Raw genomic sequence first — 27,496 nt, 5'->3', positions numbered from 1 at the left:
TATATATTTAATGTAAAGCACTTTGAAGTGCTTTTGCTGAAATGAGATACAAATAAACTTGATTGATTGATAAATGTAGAAATCATTTAGAATAGAAACCTGAAAAATCTAGGAAACAATTCCACTTATTTTTGAGAACAGGAGTTTGAAAGAACTCGGTAGGAGGTGTAGTTGTTTCAGCTGGAGGAGGCACTGATCACCCCTCATACAGTCCGCTGCCTCGCTGAAGGGGGCGGTCCCGGTCTGAAGCGGAGCTCTCCGGTCAGCTCAGTTTGTTTCGTTAGCTCGGTGCGGAGTGAGAGCGGAGCAGAAGTGAGACGCTGCTGCGCGATCTGACGGACAGAAACAAGCATGTTCCTCCAGGAATATCATTTATTTTAGGCTGATGATTCCCATCTGAAGCGGTGATTGCAGCTGGCGACCTGGGGAGACAGATGAGTCTGCGGTGTCTCTGGTGGTTCTAACGAGTCTTTGTTCGGCTGAGGCATCTCTCCTTCACCTCCAACATGGACCGTTCAGAGAAGGAGCACAGGTCAGACGACGAGGCTGACTATGAAGACGAGGAGGTGGACCCCAGAATACAGGTATCATCTTCCCTTCTTTTGCTTTTTGCTGGTTTTATTTCATAGACTAATTGTTTCCCAGCCATCTGTGTCCCCTGCAGCTGCCTGCAAAGTCCAACCTTACATCAGCCTCTAAGTCAGACAAATTATGGACTTCAGCTTGTTAAATGTTTGTAGTCTTTCGGTTTTCATCTCCAGATGGTTGACCATTATACCAATAGGATGTAAATCACTGTTCAAAGATAGGGCAGCTGTTTTACAAGTAAAGCTAAATAAATGTAAGAATTAACAAGATTATTAAACCAACCAATCAAGTTTTGCAGAGAACAAGCAACAAGGCAGTTCAAAGTGCTCTACATCATAAAAACACAAAAACACTTAAGACCGCACAGTCAATTGTGTTCCAACACCATGATGCAAAACCCAATAATACAGCACAAAGGTCCTGGGTTTGAATCCAGATCTGGTGTTTGGTTGTTATGTATGCATGGTTTCTCTCTGGGTACTCCAGCTTCCTCCCGCAATGTCTGTGTTTCTTTGTCCTGTGTCTTTTGTCATGGATTGGTGACCTGTTCTGCATGTTCCCCAGACCTCCCCCAATAGATACTAGAAATTAGCATCATCCATCTATCCAGGGTCAGTCTGTTTGTCCATGGTTAAAGTCTGGCTCTTTGTCATAGGTTCATAGTGAACTTTGGTCCTTTTTGATTTAAAACAAAATTGACTGAAAAATCCTCAGAATTTGGGAGATACAAAATGTGTTGGGCTTACACAAACAGCTGCTGCTGTCTGAGAGGGGGAATAAATATAGACATCAAATATTATTCTGGATATTTTCATGTTTCATGTTTCTATTTTTGAGGGTTACAGCCAGTGACATCATCACCAATCAAGTGACTGGACTCGAAATCGGCAGCTGTAGATTCACTGATAGTAAAGTTTAAATATGATCGACTTGTACTATTGGCACTGCTAAATAGATTAATCTTATTTCATAGTACATGTTGTTTATTATTGTGCTCTAAAGCTGCACAATATATTGAATTGCATTAGTCATACCAACATATATGTGTGAACATTAAATCTTAACGAGCCACCATTTCTGAATATAGATATTGAAATCGGCCAGTTTTCCCTGGATTGGCTCAGACTGATGATCTGCAGTTCAAACCTGGGAAAAAATCCCCAAATTTTTCTTCTTGATTAAACTTATAGAAAAAATCTTAGGTGATGCTGCCTTTGTTTTCTGTTTGATTCAAAACTACCACTCATAAAAGAAGGTTTTGTGTATGTTGTAGTTGAAAAGCAAATAAAGCCAGTCTGCAGTCAGATCTCAAAGAAAGCTTTGAATTGGTATTGGTGAGGAAAAGCTTGATTGCTGTTTCTGTAGTAAGCAATTACTGTTCTGCTTAGTCATGGTGGACGAGAACTTTAAAACTGAATATTCCTACAATACCTAACTTTGTTTATATGATTCTTTGTCAGTGCATTCAATAGATCTTTCTATCTTTAGTTACTCTTTGTAGTTCCATCGGCAACATATTTTCTTGTGTTTTATGATAGATGTTGCCATCTGTCTTTTTTCTTTATTTCGTGGTATTTAAAGCAGAACTGTCTTATCTCTTCTAGGGGGAGCTGGAGAAACTAAATCAATCCACCGACGACATCAACAGATGTGAGACGGAGCTTGAGGTCAGTTCATTGACGTGCAGAGTTCCACAAGTGCTGCAGGTTGTGTGTGCGTCATGTTTGGACTGATAGGATGTGACTGTGGGGATCTCCACCTCTCATCAGCTAAGGCTTTGTTTCTGCAGCTCAAGGTTTAGCGGAACTGTCTCTTCCCCCTTTACAGATGTTTTGTCCCCAAAAGTCCAACTGTTGGTCAATATGACGGAGTCTTTTTTTTTTTTTTTTAGGTTGAATCATAGCTTGACCTTTGCCCTGTCATCAGGGCAAGCCATAAAGTTAGTTTTATTTTGTGTCAGCAGGTGTAGAAAACTGTAACTTGTTGCGAAACTAGGGTATATTGTTGTGTGTTATGATAATACACTGGCTGCTGTGGAACTTAGCAGAAGTGTTCAGTAAAGGCTGAATAGTAAGTTAAAGAAGAAAATAAACCAGTGCTGTAGACAGAGTGTAATTACAAAGTAGAAACTACATTTATGGATCAAAACCTTTGAAACCTGTCTGTGGCGTACATTTCGATCAGACATTTAAAATCCAAGTAAGCTAGTTAAAATTCATCCAGTCACAACTGGGGGACATCAATCCAAGAATATATTACAGACGGATGTAAAAATAACCTTTATTAGTGTTTAGGGCACCGCTGTAAATTAGTTTTTTCCCATACGGGGTCATTTTGCTTTAATGAACCAGGATAGCCACAGACGAGCTCAGAGATGTGAATGTGATGATATTAGGGTGCAGAACGTGTTAAGGGTGACCTTTACTCTGTTGTCAGGGGATATCTCACATGTGTTGTTGAACTTTTGCTGTGAATTGTATTTTGACCAGTTTGCTGTATTCTTATCATTTTTAAATATTAAACTGACAAATTCTAAGTTGTGCAAGTTTTGTAGGAAAAGTGTGATTGCTATTAAGATTGAACCAAAATATGCTATTGCACAGCAGACACAGAGTCTTTATAAAAATGTATTACTGATCTTTGAATACCATTAAAACTTCATACAATCTTGTGACTTTACTATGTTGTAGGTCAGTAACATTGTGCACAGTAAGCCAGTCCCCCAGTTGTGACTGGATGAATTTTAACTAGTAAGTTATAAGTTAGATCAGTATATGACTGAATTTGTGTCTTAGAGTGACATACTGCAAACATTAAAGAATAAGAAGTTCCCCGGAGAACCTTCGAAAAATGTCTAAAAATAATTTGCATTTCTTTTATGGCACTTCTTCTGCTGCTGGCTCACTGGTGCAGTGTTGTATTTCTGTCATATCAGCATCTTGTTAACCTGGAGAAGATTTACAGCTATGGGATTGCAAACATAAATGGTTGCAGCTTTTCGCTGATGATGCCGTTTTCTTACGCAATTCAAGTGCAACAGGCAAGCAGCACCAGATTCAAACTCTATAAATGACAAAGGTGCTGTTAGTTTTGTGAATTAAGGTTGTAATTTCTCCCCAAATGTAAATAACATTTCTTGGAAAATGATATCCTTTTATTCCCTAAGACATGATGTAAATATAATAATATTTTAATGGTTTTCTTCCAAGCATTTTTTCACCATAACACAAATATAAGTGAACAGGAAGTAATGGAATGAATACATGTAAATTTTTTTATAAGTCTGGGTAAGGGTAAGTATGTCAGACACATTTTGCAATAGCATTTTGACCCAGATGGTGAAAATGCTCATCCTTACCACGTAAGAGGACAAAGTCTACTTTGTGAGTGACAAGAAATATTAAACTTTTTCACAAAATTCTATTTTTTTTTAGCTGAATGGTGGAGAAACTGTTTCTGTTAGTTGTTTTCCCTTTCACAGTTCCTGAGAACTCCTGCAGAGGGTTGGGATCATGGACACTTTGACATATCATGACATTTTAAATAAAAATTTGGTGGAATCTGGCAGAAAACTGAAAATGGGTTGTCACTGAGTCTTTCAACAACATGATGACCCACAGCTAAAATCATCACAGAAACAGTTCACTTGACCAAAAATCGGCCTCCTTTCACGGCCATCTCAGTTCCGGGACCTAAAACATAGAATACATTTGGAGCGAGTTTCAGAGAAGATTAAATAATAAAGGACTCAGGACATTGACAAGTAGTATCAACAAACATGTCTGCCTCTATGTCTTGATATTCAGTAAACTCAAGAAAAAATGTTGTTTGCTGATGTGATTGCCAATTGATTGGAGTATCACTACAAGTGAACAATTAAAAGAATTCAGATTGAATGTTTAGATGGGCACATCTATCAAATCAGTCATTTTAAAACACCTTGAATTTTTTTTCTAAAATGGTACATTGCTTCAAATCCACCTTACAGTGCCATGTTTTTATGACTGTAGTCCAGCACTTTTGGCATTGATTGCTCAAAGGATGAAGTGCTCTTACAAAAACTTTTAATGAAGTTGTAACATTTCACTTTTGACACAGATATTGTTGAAATTGTGTTCCTTATTTCGACATATGACCAAGGTTAACAAAGGTCACAATTCCTTATGGGTTTTACTGTTAGGTCAGCACTTTATGCTTTCTTAGTCACTGGTTCTCTAGAAATCCAGTCAAGTAGATTACAAAACCAAAACCGAAGTCCCGTAAATAGTTTTCCCAATAGTACAGATTTCAGACTAGTTGTAGTTCTGAACTTTTTATTTCATTAAGATGGCAAATAGTTCTTCCAAAATGACTTTTGTCTTTATTTCTTTTGTTTTCCAGTTGCTTGTTAACACAGTTGCATGTAGGCATCTAAATGTGGTCAAGCATCAGAATAGAAGGAGGATTTAGATGCATCATGGTGTTGGAACCAGATGGACTTTGTTTATAATCTTTATTTAACCAGCAAAAGAAACTCATTCAGATTAAAACATTCTATAAGTGTCCTGGGCTATACAGCAGCAAAACAAGACAATTTCAACCTTTAAATGTTTTACATACAACTGGTCTGAGTTTTTCACACAGCGGTGATCAACTGGGATTTTCTTTAACAATCAACTCTTGGTTTTACAGACAATGAAGTGAAAAAACTGAAAATAAAGTGAAATACAGTGAGCAGCTTTTGTCTGGGCCAAAATGTCTTTATGATGTAAGAGAAAGGGAGGTGAATTTGAGATGAGTGTTCCAGATTTTTGTCTTCAGAGTATTGCAGTAGATGTCTGAAAAATGATTGAACAGGGATACACTGTGAAAAGTTAAACATGAGGCTTGCTGATCATCCAAGGAACCATAATACTGTTGAAAACTATTGCCCTTTTGTTGTTGCTCATATGTTTATTTCAGTGGGACAAGCTTAAAGACATTTAAAAGATGAAAGCCTGAGTCATTTCCCTTAATAGATCATTTTGAACAAACAAAGTACTTTGACGTAGAATGCATTTCTTTCTTGTTTAAGTAGGCTGAGTCAGAAATTGATTTATTTTTAGTAGCTGCTCACAACGAATTAGCATTGCTCTGATGTTTCTGCTTTTTATTGGAACAGAGTTGTTTTCATGAAAACTGTGTCAGCTTGGCACATGGTGTGATCATTTAGCCCGAAGTAAATACAATTTCTGTCTGGAAACAAATGTTTCCATTTCATTATTTGGACTCAGTTTTTCACAGCTTCATTTTTAAATTGGTGGTTTTGGGTGGTGCTTTGGTTTTTACTTGACGTGATTCATAGAAAAGGCGGAAATAAGGTCAGGTTTCATTTCCTCCTCCAATAAATTTACAATCTGAACAGAAAGGGAATTAGAGGTCAGTGGTGACATCCACATCAGGAGCCATATCTACAAAAAAACATTGATTGTAGCAGAATGGCACAGAATAATGTTTAAGGAAATTGATCCACCTGGTCAGAGGTCATGAGAAGACCTTCTGACTCATTGATGGAAGATTTATTGTATTGTGCAATCATTTACAAGAAATACTTTTTTTATTAGCTATGGCAAACCTGTCTGACCCCCAAAATCTTCTCAACTGAAAGCACTAAATGTTGTATTTCTTTGTTTTTCTCAGGATGCGAGGCAGAAGTTCCGTTCGGTGCTGGTGGAGGCCACGGTGAAGCTGGATGAACTGGTGAAGAAGATCGGGAAACCAGTGGAGGAATCAAAGCCTTACTGGGAGGCCCGCAGATTGGCCAGACAGGTCAGTCATTTCCAAATGGCAGTGAACACACCTACATTTCAAAAGATGTTTAATCTACATTTTGTACGTCCTACACTCTTTCTTCTGTATTTTTTATGACTATGACTTGATATGCTTTATAATTAAATGATAAACATGTTGTAGCTGAAATGTCTTAAACGGTTATTAGTGACCAAATTTAATTATCTTCTCAGGCATTTTCTGGTTCTCTTGAAGTTTTTCCTTCCAATTATACTCTTCTTTTGTGCTTGCAAATCTGAAAATTAGCATACAAACATTTTTCATGTGCATAGCCTGCGATACTGTATTGTAGGATATGCACTGCGTTTCATTATGTTAAATTCTTCCCTCAGCCTTGACCTGCTGCCTCCACTTGCTCTGTCTGCAGCTAATGCTGGGCAACTTAATGCTGCCATTGATAATGATCCAATTTGTCTGATTACCTTATGAGCTTGTCAGATTTATTTGACTTATTTGCATTCAAAGGTTTTCTAGCGCTTAACAAAAGTGACATACTACTACTAATAATAATAGTAATAATAATGCATACTATGTTAAGTTGTCTAGAAAATGTTTTGTGTTTGTCAAAAGCATCAGTACAGCAGAGGAACTGAAACATTTCAGTTAAACCTTCACAATAAGAGCCTCAGATGTGCACTCTGTACCTCGAATGTCATATTTTAAAGCTCATTTAAATAACAGCCTTCTCTCCGTTTGTAAGGAAAACTCTTACAAAGTGTGGAGTAGATTGTGTGTTCATGTTATAGATGAGTTAAATACTAACTAACTCTAGCAGCTGCATTATTGTTGTAGAAGCAGGTAATTCAGTGATGATGCAAACGTTTCATTTTGTCATATAATTCAATGTTTTTTCACCAAATGTCAAGTGTCATACATCATGTATACATATTCATCTAGTAAAAGTAATTGAGCATTTTTAGGTATATAATGTGATGGTGTTATAAAACAGTTTTCAGAAAAATACAAAAGAAATAAAACTGAATTAGGAGGAAAGAAATGGTCAGGGTCTACATGTTTTTCAACTAGACTGGTTGTACCTTTTTAAAGGCCCTTTGGAAATTTTTCCAAGTTACCGGTAAGCGTTACATGTATAAAAAAAAAAAAAATCAAATGATGATGGTGCAAAGAGGGATTTCAGATAAGACAATTATGGACAAGGCTTCATGAAAATGAAAAATGCTTCATGTTGCAGCATTTAGCTACATTTTCCTTCAGATAATTCTTTGGGGAGTGCTTCCTTTAGTTGAGTTGAAGAGTTCACACCCTGTTTCCCAATTTCCTGTCAAACACTCCACCCGAAGGCCAGTCTTGGCTCATTCATCTCTCCTCTAGCCTCTGTCCTTCAGTTGTTTCTTGCTGAACTGAAAACTCATCCTTCATTGTAATGGGTTAAAACGATACTCCGCACTCACGCTGTGACGGGGCTGAACAGATCATTTTAAACAAAGTCTTACTTCCCTTTTCAGTGTGTATAGATAAAAGGGAAGAAACCTCCTGCATTTCTCGATAAGACGCCATGCAGCTGCAGCCGCTCATCCAGCTTTTAAAGGTGTTGGTGTGCAGCTTAGTTCTCCTCTCCAATAACATTTTCTTTTGATCTTTTATCAGGAGTATCCATGGTCTCACATGGAGCTACATAAGCATTCTGATTATGAAGGGTCATTTTCAGTTGTGTGCTGAAATGCAGGCAGTGATGAAAGAGTCTCTGTGAAGTGATGAGGCAAATTAACTTCCCTCTTTTTTTGCCTTCACACCTCTTTTTAACCTGTGAAAACAAAGTTCTCTGACTTCATGGTTGCCATTGTTAGGATTAAAAGTCACACTTCAGTGACTTTTAATCTGATGTTTTCGGTTCTATTTATCAGCTTTGTTTCTAGACTCAGAGGTTCAGTGACAGCAGCTGCTGTTTTATGAACATTTTGTTGTGCTGTTGATCACAAATTGGGTTGGAACCAAAGGTTTGACTAACCTGATTTGTTTAAATTGTGCTAATTTTATATCTCTCTTAACCCATTTCTCCTTTTTTCTATCACCTGTTCTTCCTGGTTTTTTGAGGATTTGAGATATTTCCTTCCTGTATTGCTGGTCTTTAACATTCATTTCCTTTTTTTTCCTTTTACCCTTGTTTGTTTTCTCCTTTCTCCCTCTGTTGTCTCAGTTCCTCTTTAATGTAATTTCAACTTTGCCCCATCTCCATCTTTGGCTAATGCTCACATACTTGGTGTTATAATGTTTCCCCCACTTTAGTTATTAAGAAGCTAAATAACTGCATCTACAGATGCATGACAGTCTCCACCCACGTAGTGACGGTGGTGGTGCCAGCCGACCTTGATTCTAGATAAAAGATAAAAATGGCGTGAGGGGGTTGAATATTATCAGATTTCTGGGCCATGTGACAGTTACATCTTGTACAAATCATTATGCAGAAAAACGTTTTCCTTTCGAATACCCCCAGAGCTTTTTTATGTTTAATCCAAAGCAAAGAAGCTTCTTTGTTCATTTAGACAATTAAATGCACTTGTTTGCTTAGCAGGGTGAATATGAAAAAAGAACTTGTCACTGAGTGTGTTTTGCTCTTTCAATTAAGTTAAAGTTTATTTATAGCAAGTTTCCACAGACTTTAAAAGGACCCAATAAAACAGGCAGCACTGTACAATACAGTTGCTGATCAATCAATAATTTAAATGTATTCAAAACTGTTTGTATGATGTGTGATTTTTTTTCTTACTTGTTTTTTGTTACTGTTGCATTTTCAGCAGGGGTGCACCGATTGCTGTTTTCTGGTCAATTACCGATCTTTTAAAAAGCCTAACTTAATGATTCCGATTTTGGCCAATACCAGTTTTTTTGTCTGAAACGTTGCTTAATATATCAAGAAAGTTGCTGAACATTGCAACAGTGGGGTGACTATTGTTAACTGTAAATGTGCAGACATGACCTGGTCGGTTGGTTTGTCAGTCAAATGTCTTACAGGAGAAAAGAAAAGCACAGCGTTAACCACTGAAGGGGGTTGGCCATGTGGTGTTTGTCAGTAATGTGACAGCAATGCAGCAGGGCATTATGGGTGTTTCACTGACATAGTGAAGTAATATAAGTGGTGTGGTTGTGTTTACACTGTGTAGGAAGTAATATGCATCAATAAATACTGTCATAAACAGCAGTATTCATATTGGCTATCAAATTTTCATTTCTGTGCAGATCGAGTTTTGGTTACAGCTGTGATGAATCCATAAGCACCTTTCCTTGTGATGTAGCAGTAGGTTATGTTAATGACATCAAATGGCTGGAGTGCTGACATTAATAAAAGTTTATGTAGCTAATTTCTTTCCTTGCATATTGATGATTAAAAATTCATAATATAACAGAAGGAAAATCAAATACAAACAACATTTTTATTGATGTACTAATGAGGCTCTAAAATGACCTGAAGAAAACCAAGCAAATTCTTGTACAGAACCCATTAGAGGCAAAACACTGGAACGTCTTTGTTAGGAAAACCCCTGATTTTTATTTATTTTTTTCTTAGTTTGAGAAAGACCATAAACTGTCGCAGTAACTGTTTATAGTCAGAAATTTGGCTGCCATGCAGAGTTCTGTGCTCTCTATTCTATATCAAGGACAACTTTTCTTGTTTTTTGACAATTTGGGCTGAGCTAATACATTTTCCATAAATCAATTTCATGACCTTTTCAGACAACTGCACTGTCCCTTCATATTAAGAAAACTGCTTTTGAGCTCAATCTCTTCCACTTGATTACGTTGATGAAGGTTACTGAGATTGTCCAAAGGGGAGGAGTGTGTGTGCACTTATAGGTAACTTGATTAATCATCATGAAACTGGGTCAGGGTGGCAGAACTTAGGTTTGCTGAGTTGGTGTGTGTGTTGCTGAGTCTGCTCAATCTCAGTTTAAACATTCAGTAGAGTTGGACTTGTTTTTTAAATGTACTGAAATATGTATGGGACTTGGTATTCCAGTTCAGTTCTTACAAGTCACTTTAGGACGGACATTAGCCAAACATAAATTTCTTGCTGCAAATTCTAAGATGCAAAGTTCCAAATTTAAGCACACTGATTTTGAACATCCAGGAAAATGTAAATTATGTAGCTTTCTCTCTGGTTTTATTCTCTCTATATTGTGTTGGTGTCACATTTTAAAGTCAAACCTCCTTGTCTTGCTGTTTATCTTCCTGCTTTAAAATTGAACAGAGATACAGTGAATCTGCTGATATTCTGTATTTTAGAGGATCCGATTTTCTGGCAGAGAATGACTCAACCACGCTTCATGAATCTTACCAATTGAAATCAGCCACCCACTCAGTCGTGCTGCCTCACACTGTGAGTCTGCAGGTTTTGTTGATATCTTGTCAGAGAAACTTGGCTTAGGATGGGAATGTGCAAATCTGGGATTGGAGAATCATTTGGAAGACATCTGTCAGTCTAGAAAAGTGTCAACAGACATGCAAATCTAATGAAAACCCAACCATATCAAATTTGATAAAAACCTTTTTATTTTTCATTATGTCGTCTGCACCTTGGCCTGTCAGTTTTAGAGGCTGGGGATCCACAGATCAGAGAAGATCTCAGCAGATATACGATTTAGTGAAGCTTGAAACGACATACTACGATTCACTGATTCCTACTTTTGTTTGTTTCCAGTCCACGCTCATGTTCGGATTCTTTTAGTGTGTAATTAAACTCTTCATTTTCATTATGTCATTTGCCAATGTGCAAATGTTTGTTTTTTGCATTTTATTCTCTGGTATGTAATCAAAACCAAGGTGCCTTGTAAAAAGAAAATTGGTGAGTGGAAATGTTGAAGCAACAGACAGGATGTGAAATTTGTGCTGAGATATATTGGACTGTGGCCCAAAGCATAACACCTAGATACTTACAAAGAAGCTGAGGGCAATAGTTTTGAAGTTGCCTTCAATGAACCCTGATCTCTGCTCCTTAGATAATTTATATTCAGAGCTGGAGAAGTGTGTGTGTGTGTGTGTGGGTGTGTGTGTGTGTGTGTGTGTGTAACTTGACCCTGTTACACCGGTTCTGTCTGAAGGAATGGTCTGAAATTCTTGCCAACTATTGAGAGAAGCTTATGGATGTAAACCCAAAATATCATATGGTTTTAAAAATCAATTTGAACAAATACCACCGTATTTGTACAATATACGTAAACTCCTGAATCTGAAGGATTAAAGATTTTTCGTTATTCAGGCATCTAGCAAATGGACATGGTTACTGTAATCCTAAATGAGCTTAAAGTAAAGATTTAATTTCAGAGAGGAAACATTAGTTCTCTTAATAATTCATAAAAACAGCAAAACATTTCTATATATACCACTTACACAAATATTGGAGTACATAAATATAGTTGGTTTTATGGACAGAGAATGATAAATAACATGATTCTAATTCATTTAAATGTAAGCACATTTATAGTGTCGCATTTCTGAATGCACATTGTGTTTATAGCTTGAAGGTTTAACCATCTTGACTTTAATATTGTTTTAGGAAAACTGTCCATTTTTTGATTGAAGAATAAAAGGCTGCATGGGTGTTGTTTGATGGATTCATGCATTAAAGAGTGTTTTTTTTTATCAATTTCTTACATAAGAGAGACAGTAAACCTTAATGATGAACTCCTACATGGTAACCATTTTTTCTCTGCATATATCATCATCCTTTGTCTCATTTCATTTTTTATCCTTCATTCCTCTTCCCCCTGTTTATCATCATCCCTCCTCTGCTGGAGTTAAGCATTTTCTGGCAGTGCCAATGCACAGGAGGGTAATGATGGATGGAGTTGAACAAAGGAAGGGATGGAAAGATGGATGAAATGATGGAGAGACTTAGGAGTTGGTGGGATGGAGGCCGACAAGGCTGAAGGTCACAGCCATCTGCTCCTCCATTGACCTCCTGGGATGGTGCATTAGCATGGTGTTTGTGTAGTAGAGCATCAGTGTTTCTGCAGCATCCCTAAAGCTGTCAAACTGTGGGGGGAATTAATTTTATTATCACCAAACTCGCTGCCGGCATCCATTGTTTTGTTGCAGCCCTTTTGGTCTCATTATTATGGTGATTCTGTGGTTTTCTGCTGTGTTTTAATACAATTGCCTTAATGTTTTCCTTTGAACTTTTCCCACCTCTGAGCTCCAACATATATCTGTGTTAATTTGCAGTTTAAAGAGCGTGAAGTGGACATCAAAAGCAGAGGCGGCGCTCCCTGCTGCTGAATCGAGTAGTAGTTTCCCACTCGGAGCGCGCTCAGACCATCTAGGCCAGAGGTGGTTTTATCAGGTTTTGTTTGTTGGAATAAACACACAAGTTGAAATGATTTAGTGAGAAGTTTGAAGTGCAGAGTGACGGTACTTTTAGCTTCGGATCTCAGCTGATGTGTTGGGCACAGTTTTCTCTTGTTGCGCTGACGCTTCGGTGTAAATAAATTCCCACATTCGATTGAGGACACAGAAGAGGATAATCAAATTTACCATGAAATGGGCCAGTTCAGGTCACTTTGGAAACAAGTGTCCTCTCCTGTACTCCAGTACTCTATCAGCCCTGGTTGTCCTGATTATTTAAGACAAACATGTTTATTTGTTCTGATATATTTACTCTGTTTACTTGATTTAACAATTCTGAGTTCAGCTGTGCAAAGTGGTGCATCAAGATGTCTGCGCTAGTATTGGTTCTCCTTTTATGGAAATCATGTGGCAGTCAAAATAAAAATGTGTTATGATGAGAAAACTCAGTTCCCTGAAAATCTTTTTTTATCGACGGCCATTATAGATGATTATGTCCTACTGTCCTCCTAGATTTTTAGGCCAATAAAAAAGGTACAACATGACAGAAATTATGTGTAGTGTCAGCCAGCCTTGTGTGAGTCTGCACAGCAGCTGGAGGTCAAATCATTAGATTTGATTGCATGTAATTGTCAAGATGCTGCAATCTCTAAAATATGTTTCTCTCACCACGCTGATGCATTTTATAACTATGAATGTTTGTGTCTGTGTTCAGATCAGTTGATATGCGGTTTCTGAAAACAAGTAGCACCACATATATAAATTATTCAGTCTTGCATGTGAACATTATTTTGGAAATGTGAGTTTATATCATTTCATCAAAGCAAAAATAAATAATGGATATTGGAAGTGAAGGATCATAAGTAAATGTGATATAGAAAGGAAATGGTGGTGGAAGAAGATGCACATTGAAAGAAAAAGCAGACAGTAGAAAGAATAATGTAACAAACAGTGAATTAATGGAAGAAGTAAAATATGCAGAATTTTACAGATGGGTGAAAAAACCTCAAACATAAAGTACATTTAGCATTAGAATAAACTCCAGCACTGAAAAAAAACGAGATATTTGTGTCACAAAGTATCACAGTTTGAAACAGTAATGCGCTGTTTTAAATGGAGAACCCAGCTACTCTGGTAACAACACATTTGTAGACTAAGTGGAGCTTAAAAGGAAGTAGCAATATTTGTTTTAAATTTAAAGCCTCACTGAAGTTAAAGGAACATGACAAATGTTTGAGAATGTCATCCTTTGTATGAATTTATGTGCATTTGGTCTATTTATGCATGTTTAGACACATTTTACTCATCCATGTTGGCACAGTAAAACAGAAGGAATACAGAGTTTGCCTGCTCGTCACAAGAGTTGTTTTAATCTTAAATTGTGGAAAAAATGGGTCATATTCTTAGTTGTGCCTGTGCAAAGTTTTCCTTCTTTTTGTTTTCTCCCATTTACTGCTTCCTCTTTCATTTTCTTATTCTTCACTGTCCCACTTAGTGAGTGGGGTCTTTGAACACTTGCTGCATGGTGACAGCATTGATGTTTCTCTTGCCTGTGGCTGCCTTGTTGATGCTGCTGAGAGAAGTAGGGCGAAGACGATGAGGCGGAACAAAAAAGTAAATGGTTTTATTTGTTGCAGAGAGTGTAGGAAAATAACGTCGCAAATCGAATGGGCTTGAAACGCAATCAACAAAAAGTGGGAACAAAGTTTCATTGGGTTACAACACAAAGGGTCAAAAACAAGTTGAAAAAATATATTTTTTCATAGATAATTTGTTTATTTGGAGCATGTTTACTGATGGCATTACATCTGCTGTTTTTTTTCCTACAGCAAAAGCAGCAGAGTGTTTCTGTCTGTGCTGACAGAATGAGGGAGGCAGAGGGTGGGATGGGTGTCAACACATGAAAGATGGGTTTATTGGGCAACGTGACAGCAGAGGAGGAGGAAGAAGGGGAAAAGAAGACCGTTTCTTTTAGCTCTATTATTGATGAAGAAAGGACTTCAGTTCTCAGATTTTTCTAACATTGCTTTGACACCATTCATATAAACTTTGACAGGAAGGTGATTGAGAATAAACAAACATTACAGCTACAGAACTCAAAAGAAAATTAGTGTGCAAATTATGTTATTTGAAGCCAACTAAAAACTTCAAAGCTTTAATGTTTCACAAATCAATGGAATTGAGGTGAACAAAATACAACAAAAAGTAGTATTGATTAAATTTAAGAGCTCTCAGTTCAATCTAATTAACTGAAACTATTCATTCTTGTTGCAAGTCATTCAGGTTTAATTCAGTGTAAGGCAAGTTTTGACAGTCATTTTCAGAAAATCATTAAATTCCAGTAATTAAAATTTTAACGAAGGAAAGCAGCAGATCAAATTGACTAGTGATGTGAATCTTGGTGTTCCACATGGTTCTGTTCTTGCTCCTGTTTTATTTAAGCTGCCAGAACACAAGAGGCTAATAATTATGGGCTTCAGTGGAGACATGGATGTTGAATAACAGAATATGTGGAACTCTTTTGGCTGCTGACTTGTTGAATTCTTTGTTATTCACCCCATTCTGAGACTTTGTGGGTGAATAAAAATGGTTAGAATGGGGAAAAGAAAGTAGAAATTGGAGAAAAAGTAAATCAGAATTTGGAAAGTAATAAAACAGATTTTACAGGAACCTACATATTTCGTCTGCAAATAAAAGCTAAAAATTTAATCTACTCCTTACCTTCTCATCTTTTTTTTTTTTTTTTTTGGACTTGAACATGAAAGTTTTTATTATGCAGGTAGTGACTCATCTTTTCAGACAGGCTCTGTTGGTTGGGTATTTTGGCTTATTATATTAGCTATCCATCTTGGTTTTTTTATACCCAGTTGTCTCTCCTGAGGTTCTTATTGCTTGCAGTAGATGCAATACAGTCAAATATGTGAGGCAAAGTTTTCATATTAAAGGAAACAGTGGTACTGAAACAAGTGACTATTACTTTTTATGCAGAGCTTTATTATCTCAGACATCTTTATGTCAGCATCTGCCCCTAATCCTCTTTAAATCTATCTGCAGCCAGGCGTTACTAACCACAATGCAGCAGTGGATATACACTTAAACTTGGGAATGAGAACAGTGGCCCAGTCTCATGGAGTTGTGTAACTTGTGGTTCTGGGTGGAAAACAAAGCTTGGCCCATGACTGCAACAAGGCAGGAGTTGTTTGGCTCTTGCTGCGCTGGCGTGACGATGTCTGTAGATAATGAAATTACAGTGAGCATGTGGTGATGTCAACCTGTCTGCAGAGTTCAGCTGGCTGCGCTGATGGGAGGCTCGGACTGTCTGGACGTAAACTATTGGCAAAGGAAATATTCTTGGAAATCAGTTTTCATGTGACCACATCAGAGTCAAGTAAACAGAACAATAAAAAAATAAAGTATGGGCTTGGAATAGTTTGATCTGGAGATGTTTCTATAAGATTGCTGCAACATTGTAGAGGTCTGTTACTGTTTTCTGCTTTTCAGACCAAAGCAGCTAAATAACTGTATGACCTGCTGGTCTAATTTTGTTTACAAGTCTTCATATACAGCAGAGTCCACATTCAGGGTCAGCGGAGTCATTATCTGACTCAATATTCACCAAGATTTTCACACCTGCATGCTTTGCTCACAAATCCACCACAGATAATAATTTTTGCTTTTAATGAAATAAAAATGTTCTTGCAGAGTAAACTCAACTCAAACTTTTTTTTTCTAAGTCAGATAAACTGGCAGCTCATCAGTGATGATTCAGCACATTAATATCATGTACTTTCTTCATATCTGCAGATACAGCATGTTCAGCTTGTGCTTTTTTTCTTGAATAAAGTCATAATTCAGACTTCTTATGGCGAGTTAAAGGCAAGGTTGTCATCATTATTCAACATATTAACCAGAAATAAATATCTTTACTGTACATTACATATTTTAGAAGTTTGGAATGTTTGTGGTTTTTTGTTCAAAAAGTTGCAGCATAGTGTTGATTTATTATCACAACTGCTTTTGTTGTTTCCTTTAAACTTCTAACATAAAACACAGTTTAGTGCTAATTTGTGTGCCTGCATTTAAAAACACTCTTTTCTATAATGTAATTTATGAACATTATACTTTTTTTCTATGCACTTTCACCAGAGACATGAATTGATTCTTACACATCCACGTGAAACCTTCTCCACCCGTGTGATGTAACTGACGAGGCTCCAGTCTGGGAGTGTGTCAGACATCTTGTTTGTGTCGTATTTGTTGCTGCAGCTGAGAAACATGGCATTAAAGCTTCACATGAAACACGAAGGCGAAGTCAGTGGTGTATTATGCAACAAAACATTTGAGCAATGCAACAAATAGCTTTGTGATTGAGCAATTTTTGTTTGTTGTATTTAATATCACGTGCTTCTTTCTGCACATTTAATGTTTCTAGGCTCAATAATGTCTACAGAGTGCTTTAAAGTTTGTTTTGTAAAGATCTCTAAGTAAACAGTTAGACAGCAGTCCTTCGTGGTTGAGGAAGTTATTCACTGGGTGGTTAGTGTTGTGTGTAAAGTCACTGTGTGTTCATACAGATGGTGTAAAGCTGATATCGCCACAAGCTGCAAAGTCAGAGTCTCGATGCTATCTGCTAACCTTTTAACAATTAACATTAAGAACGGACTGTAACTGTGTTATAACCAGAGTCAAACTGAATTGTTTGCAGTTGAATTTGAATCTGTCTGTAGGATTGATTGGACTAATCTGGTTTTATATTTCTGGATTTGAATTGGAACTGCTTGTCATCTTAAGTATCTTGAGATGACATTTGTTGGGTATTTGTAAACAAATTAAATCAAACTGAATTTTGTAGCGATGACATGAAATAAAACTTTGTTGCTGAATGACTCTGGACTCTGTAGCTGTTTTAAAGGAGACCTATTATGCAAAATTCAAATTTTTGTACTTTCATTTGGGTCTCTAAGTCACTTATTTTTGGCAATAAGTTAATGTTTGTGTGTCAAAAACCTCCTGAATTAAATGTCACAAATCAGCAAGAACTGGCTCTCATCTAGCTACTCCAGGAAGTCCATCCGTTACCTAGCAACCCCAGTGGAACCTAACTTGTCACCTAACAACCCAAGCTGAGTTTCAGTGTGTTTAGTCAGCTGGTTTTCTCTCTCTTCAGTCTTGTTTGGAAAGACGTGTTTTGTTGTTTCTTACCATTCCAAAACCAGTTGCTGTGTTCTTCTGGGTTGTGCAGGAGGCTCCACTTTTGCTTTCCAAAGATGTAAGGTTGTTAATTGCGCATCTATTTGCTGCCATTTTTATGTGTGTTTGTAAATATTTTTGGGAGGCGTGGCCAGCAGCAGCTTATCTGGATTTAAAGTGACAAGAGGCCCTAAAACAAACCTCATTTTGAAAGGAGGCAAAACTGAGCAGACTATAATCTGAAGTTCATTTTGTGCAAAAAATATAGTGAACATATTTTGTATAGCTCATAAACCTATCCTAACCTGTTCAAGGATGCATAATACATTACTTTTAAAAGTTTACTATCTAAGATGTGTTGACGCTATAAACTGCACTGTTTGCTTTAGGTCAAAAAAAGGTCTGATTTAAAAAGACAGAAATATATCAGATTTCTTCTCATTTGTCCAAAAGGCCCAGCTGGAGGCCCAGAAAGCCACGCAGGACTTCAACCGAGCCACCGAGGTTCTGCGAGCAGCGAAGGAAACCATCTCCCTGGCTGAGCAGAGGCTCCTGGAGGAAGACAACCGGCAGTTCGACTCCGCTTGGCAGGAGATGCTGAACCACGCCACACAGCGGGTGAGCAGAGGCTTTTATTCTGAAAGGAAATTGTCTTGGTTTTAGATTTTGGTTGAGCATTGAACAAGTCTTCCATGAATTCATCCATTTGGGGACACTTAATGGACAAACTCATGGGTCTAACTTGTAAAGAATTAAATTTTTTAACTAAAACACACAGCATAATCCACAGTGTAATAATTTGTTTAACAAATACGAAGCAGAGATGAATAGCCAATGGTTCTTCCAGGTGATGGAGGCAGAGCACACCAAGACGAGAAGTGAGCTGTTGCACAAGGAGACGGCGGCGAAATACACGGCAGCCATCAGCCGCATGAAGCAGCTGGAGAAGAAACTGAAACGAACCATCAGCAAGTCCAAGTAAGAGCATTGATCTGCAGCTTTGGGACATTAAATTAGATCAGTCATAATCCTGTTGCAGCAACTTTTAACAAGACCTGAGCTTCAAGCCTTTTAAATTTAAAAGGGACCCAGATGTTCTTTCTTTTCTATATTTTTTATTTTGCAAGTCATGCAGAATTAAATCATTGAATTATTAAACCTAGAATTCTGTAACAAAGTACACACAAATACCTTAATATTGTCAGAAATGTAGTCATAAAAAAATTGGGTAAGACTTTATTTGAAGGGGGTTGAATAAGACTGACATGACACTTTCATAAACATGACATAACACCTGTCATGAACATGAATAAGCCTTCATGAATATTTATGACTGTTGTCATAAAGCGTCATTCGGTAAATTATGACACTTTTAATACAAAGTTGACATTATTCAAAATGTCTTTGTTATGACAACTTGACATTAACCAAGAAATCATTACTGATATAAATTTGTTATAAAATATTACTTATTGCACTTTAAAAATTAGGTAACTTTATGTTATTAAAGGTAAAGTTTAAACAGTAATGATTTATTGGTTAATGTCAAGTTGTCATAACAAAGACATTTTGAATAATGTCAACTTTGTTTTAAAAGTGTCATAATTTACCGAATGACGCTTTATGACAACAGTCATAAATATTCATGAAGGCTTATTCATGTTCATGACAGGTGTTATGACAGTGTCATGACAATCTTATTCACCCCCCTTCAAATAAAGTGTTACCAAAAATTGTTGTCTGATTTCATCCATCCATTGTTTATACCTGCTCAGTTTTATTCATTAGAAGTGAAAGCAGCAGCAAAACTGTAATCATTGCCATTCTTGTTATGATAAATAGTCTTTTTTAGTTTTATGTTGTACCAACCTCTTGGGTTTTTACAAGAGAAAAAGTCCAAAAAAGATGTTTTGATCTATATTAATTGGATTGAGCATGTATTTTGCTTTATGTTAGAAATCTAGTAAATTTATATTTAACGCTTTTATTGTGAAGGCTTGCTGGAACTTCTGTCGTAATCTGCTGTACTGATGTTTTCGAGAAAGTAGAACTTGCCAAACAGTTTCAGAAATAAATGCATGTTGTTTTTAGAAATGCTGCTGAGTAGAATGAGATATGTGGTTACAGTTCTAGAAGTCCAAGAATTTAGACACAATAAAACAGACAAACCAGAACATTCTGAAGATAAAATTTCACATTAACCCACCAGGCAGTTAGTAGCGGCTGGCAGCGATAAAAGCAGATAAACACACACCTAAAATACAACAGTACATACTTGTTACCCTTTGATGTTGATTTATCTCCATTTAACTGAACATCTGAGACATTGTGTTTAAAAGTTTCAATAGTGTGGTCATTTCTTATAAATTCAAACATTGTCATAAATTCATGAATTTCTGATGCTAAAATTGCCACTGGTCATGGTAACATGTTGATAAACTACATCAAGGACTTGTTAGAATGGATTTTACATATACATGCATATTTTGTGTGAGTTCTGGTTTTTCACGGTGGTATTTTCAGCTGCATCTCGCCTGGATGTGCTCTGACAGCTTGTCCTTTGCTGGTCCAGCATGTGGACACAGCATGGCGGCGAGCTGCAGGGCCTCCAAGCAGACTGTCACTGCATGGCTGACTGCTTGATGTTGATTTCAGCCAAATGTTCTGCTGAAAACCCAAGAACTGTATTTCAGCATAGCTGCATCAGTTTATAATGTTCTCTCTTCTGTCCATCTGTCCCTATAAAACAGCTTAATGACAGGTAGTGTGACAAAACCGAACCAGGTGCGAGATGTTTCAGTTTTCTATTTTTGCGTCGAGGTGATACTGTGCTTCTCTTTTCAGAGGAAAGTGGTTCATCTAAAAATGGTAAAACCTTGTTTTACTCAACCCCACAGAAAGCAGTCAGGTGATTTTAAACAGGTGTTTAAAAAGGGGAAGTCTGGCTAAATGTGGCGCAGTCACAAGTTGCAGCGGAACTGCAGAATCACATGATAGAAAATGTGAAAGCATAAAAAATCTCATTAGTGTGTGAAGTTTTTCAGAAAAGTACGAGGAACCAGTTCCATCAGAACAAATTTTATTGTTCACTGGAAACCAGGACACATTTATACAGATTTTGTTTTAGTGAAGCGGTTTCATGTTGAACTCAAATTTTACATTTCATTCTAAATTTAAATACACTAAAACGTAAAATTACCAGTCTAGTTCCAGCGCACAATGCCACAGTTTGCCTGCTAAAACTTAGCTTTTCATTCTGCAGCTACAACACTATAGGCTGTAAGGCCTGAAACTCTTTCAGCATCTTCAAAACTGATCCTGATTCAACCTGAAATGTTGCGTAAGATCCTCTGTCATGTCCTCTATCTTCATCTCACAGCTTAGAGTGAGGAGGAGGGTGTATGAGCTGAGGCAGGCAGGGCATGTCTGGACAAGCAGAGGAAATGTAAAGATCTCTATTTGACAATGGTCAGAGGAGAAAGTATGTTTGTTTGTTTGAAAATGAGAGTTTTGAGAGAGTTTAGCAGCAGTGCATAAAAATCCAGACTTGAAGCAACCAAATCCAATACCTGATGAATATAAATTTTAGGACCTAATTGATATAAGTTGCCAAAATCTCACTAGTATCCCACTTTACAGTTAGCTTTTAATGCATCAAAGCACAGTGCAGTAATTTATAAAGCATGCTGTTGGATTCTTGGTTTCAAAAACTCTGAAGCATATGATGCTAAATGTAGAAAATATGATGCTAATATGATATGATATATGATGCTAATACCATTTTTGGTATACAATTCTTGCTGAACCAATGTATTCCAAAATTTAGAATTAATATTTAAATAAAGAAAATATAAATATTCTCTGAAAAGAACAAAAAATGGTTTATTGCTGAGCCATTGCTAAATAAGGTAGACAATGTGGAAACTCAACAAATTCTCTTTAAGATAAAAACGTTTTAGATTTTTTCATATTTAACTTATTTTACTCATATATTTTCTGAGAGGTAAAGCATAATTTGGATGTTTTCTTCTTGGATCCAGTCTATCTGCATCAGAAGCTGCCGCCTTGCTGTGCGTTGCCTTGGCAGGGTGTTAATTTGTTTTGCATTGCCTGCTCATTCAACATCACAATGCCTTTATCTCCTTCTCCTCCAGCAGGTTGCCATGGTGATGATGTGGGTTCTGCTCTGTACTGTGTTTTTTCACCCCCTTCTAATCTCCTCTCCTCTGACCTCTCCTCCACAGGCCGTACTTTGAGATGAAGGCGAAGTACTACCTTCAGCTGGAGGTACGTCATGACTGTTAAACTCTTACTGATTCAACTTTGGATGATGATTTTACTGGATTCAATTATTTTTCCTGAAATGTTGACTAGTTTAAATGTGTCCAACATTGAACTTCCAGAAAGCACTTCTGTAATATTTAATTTCTTTCAAACACAAAATTTTCTCCTCAGACATCTTAAAACTCCTTAATTCTGCTCTCAGCACAGTTCATGCTAAACGAAAATGTACCTTTTCATCTTGTAGCATCACTTTTCAGTTTGCTCCTCTTTTCTCCTCCAGAACCTGAAGAAAACCGTGGATGAGCGACAAGCCAAACTGTCTCAGGCCAAAGGAGAGTACAGGACAGCTCTGAAGAACCTGGAGATGATCTCTGATGAAATCCACGAGCGCCGCCGGAGCTCCACTATCGGACCGCGCAGACCGGGAGTCGGCGCCGAGGGGGACAGCAGTTCTGGGGACGACGTCTCCAGCTTCAAGATGGAGTCGGATGGAATATCCAGTGAGTTCAGAGTCGGGTTTCTCTGGTTCGTTCAGCTTCAGAGAAATGTTTGATGAACTTTTAAAAGCATTAAGGTTTCCCTGTCCTGTGAGTACTTGCTGTTTTATGTCAAACCTAACCGTGTTCAGTTGAACAATTACAAAAAAAAGTGCACACTACAAAAAGTTGATTTGTAGAGATGTTTTACTGTGAGATTAAAAGCCTAAATCTGTTTCATGAGTGAACAGGAGGGATGTTCTTATCAGAGCCAGCAGTTCTGCCTTTTTAAAGACCTTGTTGTCATTCCTTTAACAACTGATAACTGTCGAAAGCAAAAGCAGGAGAGATTAACAAAGAAAAGCAGCTTAAAGAATGCACAGAACACATTTTCTGACCCAAAACATTAGAACAACATGGAGAAACAAAGCTAAACATTTTCTAACAAACCAGGCATTTATTACTACAATGGCAGTTTAGAATTAAAAGTAAAATCTCCTCCATAATAATACAATTCAAATAAAACAGGCTTCCTCAGTTGATACCAGAACAATAAACAGTTGCATGTTGAGTCGTACTGTAATATATTATATTCCCCAGGGACTCCACTGAAATCTCTGTTGATGCTAAAGTTGGTAGAAGTTCATTTATGTCTCAAGAGAAATTACAGAACATGAGAAAAGCCAGTGACACAGTAGTAATTTATACGTCTACCAAGTGATTAACAGTTGATGGTAAACACTGCAAAATGAATTCTGGTATTAAACTTTAATTAACTTTAATTGTCAGAAACCCATTTTACCATAGAAAAATAACTTTTTTTTGTTTTTAAAAGAATTCATGTTTTTCTATTTTTCTTCATCATTTTCTTTAGAATATTTCAGCTGAAGTTCATCCAAGCAGCCTCTGAGCTTTATTTGAGATGTTTTTATTGTCTGAAGCAAAAACCGAGGAGCAGAGTGACTGCAGCAGAGGAGATGCCCGCAAAACTCTCCCTCCTCTTCCAGATCACATGGTTTGGAAACTAGCCCACAGAATCTGAATATCCGTCTCGCATGCCCATCAGTGTGGCCTGTAGATTAACTTTGAGTGTGTTACTATGGTAACAGCAGCCTAGTTTAAGGAGACTCTGAGCAGAGGCGCGTGAGGCTTAAAATAAGCCGGGACACTGACTGAGCATTCATGTGCTTTTTATTTATGTGCTGAAAATGAGATGCGCCCCCTCAGAAAGAGACGTGACAGCTCTCATGTCTATTTATATCACCACTCTTTCTTTATTTTGAATTTTTTTCTATCTCTTTTTGCTCCATCACCCTTTTGACCTCTTCCTCGCTGTGTATTAAAACCAGCCGTGTCTTTTCTCCAGTGGCCTCGGAGTGCTTCGATGACGAGCCGTGCGGCGGGAGCAGCTTCATGTCTGAGGAGGACTCAGAGACCCGCTCCACCAGCAGCCTCGGGTCGACCCCCAGCAGCCCCCAGGAGCTCCTGTCACCCTGCCCCTTCGCTGGCTCCTCCTCCTCCTCCTCCGGAATGTCTTCATCCGACTGTCCGTCTCCCACTCCATCCTCGTCTTCGTCCACGTCGTCCCCAGCTCTTGTTTCCCGGCCCTGCAGCCTCGACCTCCCCAGCACCGTCTCGCTGTCGGACTTCGGCCTCATCTCTCCCGTGCTGGGACCTCGCAGCGAGTGCAGCGGCGCTTCGTCACCCGAATGTGACCTGGAAAGAGGTGATGGTGGGGAAGATGCACCTGGATTTACCAGAGAATTTAGAGGGGAAAAAAATAAAAAAAGTGTTTTGAGTGAGTGACTTCAGAAGAGATCACTCACAATTTCAGCCCTGAAACTGTGAGGGCTGAAACGATTAATCATGATGAATCGATTATTGAAATGATCATTTACTAATTTGGTAATCAAATGGTCATCAATAAGAGCATACAGGCTTTAAAACAGGCTGCTTGTGAAATCACAGTAATTAAATAAAAATTTGACAAAAAATGTTAGCATTCTGCATTTTGGATGAAAAACCTCCTTTGTCTGTATGTTTTTCACAGAACTTAGAAGTGTTATAGTTTTAGCCTCACATGGTTCAAATTCTGTACATTTCCTCCACTTTGCACCTTTTATTGTCCAGTTATTAATTGGTTAATTGAAAAAATAGTTAACAGATCCGCCCTACATTGTAATGATGTTGAATGTAGCAGAAAGGCTTATGATCAAGCCTTTAAATAAATCTATTTATTATTATTTTAAATATTTTAATATCGTATAAAATAAGTTTAAGTGGTTAAATGAAAACTGCAAATTGCCATTTTTTATCTGATTAATCATCAGAAAAATTGATAGAATAACCAATTATTAAAATAACTGTTAGCTGCAGCCCTACTTGTATTACAAGTCAAATTCTGTTTTAAAGAAACACAACTGATTGCTTCTGCTGCAAAGATTGTAATAATAAAAGTAGGCTTCAAGGAAGGGTGTGCATATTTTTAAAAAGAAAATTTCCACTTCAGGGATTATTTGCAATGCAAAATCATGCATTTTTGGATCCTGGATAAATCCTTGGATAAAAGTTTTTATAGAATAATGGTCATCAAAAATTGTAGAGACTTAACAAGGCTCTGTGTGCACACTGTACACACAGAGAGGTAAATAAACAAAAGCAGAGTAAAAATAAATAAATAAAGTCAAGTGAGATTGATGGAATTTCCTTATCTATTTCAGTTCAGGTCCTCCATCTCCTGTTACCTGCTTGGCTCACACCTGCTCCCCTAAAGCGTAACATTTGTCAAAGTGACAGTTGGCCCCAGTGGCTCGTGTGCAGAGAAGAAACCCATCTGCAGATCCGTATCCAGAAAGAAAATTGTTTACATCCCTTCAGTTCAGCTGAATTAAGAGATTTGAGCTCTGGTTCCATCTGTCAACTTCTCACAAAATCTAGAAACTATTTTCTTATTTCATTCTAGTTAGCGTTCTCATATGAACCGGGGTTCATATGAACATCTTAAAGTATGAAAATCCTGAGTAAGAATACCACAGTTTCTTATAGGATTTAAAATAAAATCAGAATTTTACATCAAAATATGTAAAATCTATTGATTTTATTTAAAATGGAAATGTCAGCCCCTTTTTGCCCTACCTTTTGTCAGCAGTTAGTCAAGCTACCTCCTTAGCTAGCCTGCAGTCTGCTGCTTTACAGACATGTTGCTCATGTCGTGCTAACTGCAGTTTGAAAACTGTTACCTTAAAAGTGATGGATGGTGCCACTTTTGTTTTCACACAGTAATTTGGCCTTTTTTCCATCTGGAAATGTTTCCGAACAGCCAGATTTGTTTTTCTTGTAGCCACACAAAAAGTTGTGTGGAGCAACTGCAGAAACTTTTTCAGAATTCAAAAAAAGATGTAACATCAAGTTTGTTGATATAAGTAAACTTTTAGGATGCCTGATGGCAGGACTGTAAATTTCTATAACTGAAACGCCTCTACTAAACTTTTCTTTTGTCCATCATTAAACCTGACCTTCTTCCTATCTGCAGGTGACCGAGCTGAAGGTGCAGAGGGAGATCTGGACAACGCTCCTACTGGGAACGTCATCGCAACTTCCAACACCAAGAGGAGCTTCAGCCTCGAGGCTCGCTTCAGTTTCCTCAACCTGCGACGGCCGCGAGTCGGCAACACCAAAAACAAGGAGAGCTGTCCCCAGAAGACTGAACCGGGACAAACGGTTGTTCTCGTCAAATGAGTCTGAGGAGCAAATGGGGAATATTTCAGAGGGACTGCGGTTCTGCAGAGACTTGAATTCTGAACCAAAAACTCCTGGAACTCTTATGGGTTGTTAATAAGCTACTTTCCTACTCTGTAGTCAAACTCCACTCTCTATGGTTAAACAGAAAACTTTGAATGTTATATTTGGTGTAATTTAAGCATCTTTTACAACCTTCACACACCTAGGAATTCCCACATCAGATGAAACAAACTCTGGTAAATGATAAAAAGAATAAAAGCTACATTTTTCTCCAGTAAAATAATTATATTATATGACAAAGCAACAAACCAGCTGCCTGCAAATAACCTTTGGCCTGGGTTTGAATTATATATTACAGTTAAATGGCTCATAGAATACTGTAAGAGACTGCGCTCAGCTTAGTTCAACATCTAAAGGAAATTGGGACACAGTGGAGGACAACTAACTAGCCTTTAGCCTTATACTCTATAATACTGATAAGACAATGTTGTGATGTATGATATGTGTTTAATATTTAGGATTTAAGTGTTAAAAATTGTTTATGGGACACAAACTGCAGTTCGGGAAAGTTACAGCTCCAGCTTCTCATTTCTGTTTTACCCCACAGCGCGTTTTAGATTCCTCAGTGCACAACAAGAAACTGTTAAACATGTTGTGCAATTTAGCTTGAATAAAGAGAGAAGTTGACAAAAAAGCATTATTCCTCTAATCAATTTAATTTAAGGAACATCTCCCAAAGAGAGAACAGGATTTTTTGCTTTCAAATACTACATTTTTTTTTTTTTAGGGGAAAATTTCTTCGTGGCAAATCTGATTTTTATTCTGATCCCTATGTTGAGAACAGAGGGAGGGAGGTGAAGATGTCCCCAGAAGCCTACCTGCTTTCTGGAAGTTTCCTGAAGTGAAAACAAAACCATTATCTTGCAATCGCCACACATTGCCTCAAGCTGAGAGGAGAGATTCTGGACTTAATCTGAAGTAATTGAACGAGAAGACAAAATGTTTCTAGGAAAATGGCTTTCTCTTAGTTCACACTAAGGCACAAACGGTTTAGTTTGCTGTTTACAATTGAAGTGAATTACTTTGAGTAACTCAATTCAAAAAAAGAC

General features: G+C 37.5%; 1 protein-coding gene across 1 annotated transcript; it reads left to right on the top strand.

Annotated features, from left to right (window-relative positions):
• The first annotated feature begins 233 nt into the window (after positions 1 to 233).
• sh3bp5b (SH3-domain binding protein 5b (BTK-associated)) lies at positions 234 to 27,484 on the top strand. The gene is made up of 9 exons (XM_007574703.2): positions 234 to 584; positions 2,193 to 2,255; positions 6,247 to 6,375; positions 18,340 to 18,504; positions 18,734 to 18,864; positions 22,131 to 22,173; positions 22,451 to 22,670; positions 24,013 to 24,372; positions 26,179 to 27,484. Exons 1-9 carry the CDS (start codon positions 507 to 509, stop codon positions 26,382 to 26,384), a joined length of 1,395 nt encoding a protein of 464 aa, XP_007574765.1. The 5' UTR covers positions 234 to 506; the 3' UTR covers positions 26,385 to 27,484.
• Positions 27,485 to 27,496: the final 12 nt, after the last annotated feature.

Source organism: Poecilia formosa, unplaced genomic scaffold (genome assembly GCF_000485575.1).
Source record: "Poecilia formosa unplaced genomic scaffold, Poecilia_formosa-5.1.2 Scaffold359, whole genome shotgun sequence".
Lineage (NCBI taxonomy): Eukaryota > Metazoa > Chordata > Actinopteri > Cyprinodontiformes > Poeciliidae > Poecilia > Poecilia formosa.
The sequence above is the reverse complement of the archived record's forward strand: the minus strand, read 5'-3'. Positions and strand labels throughout refer to the sequence as shown.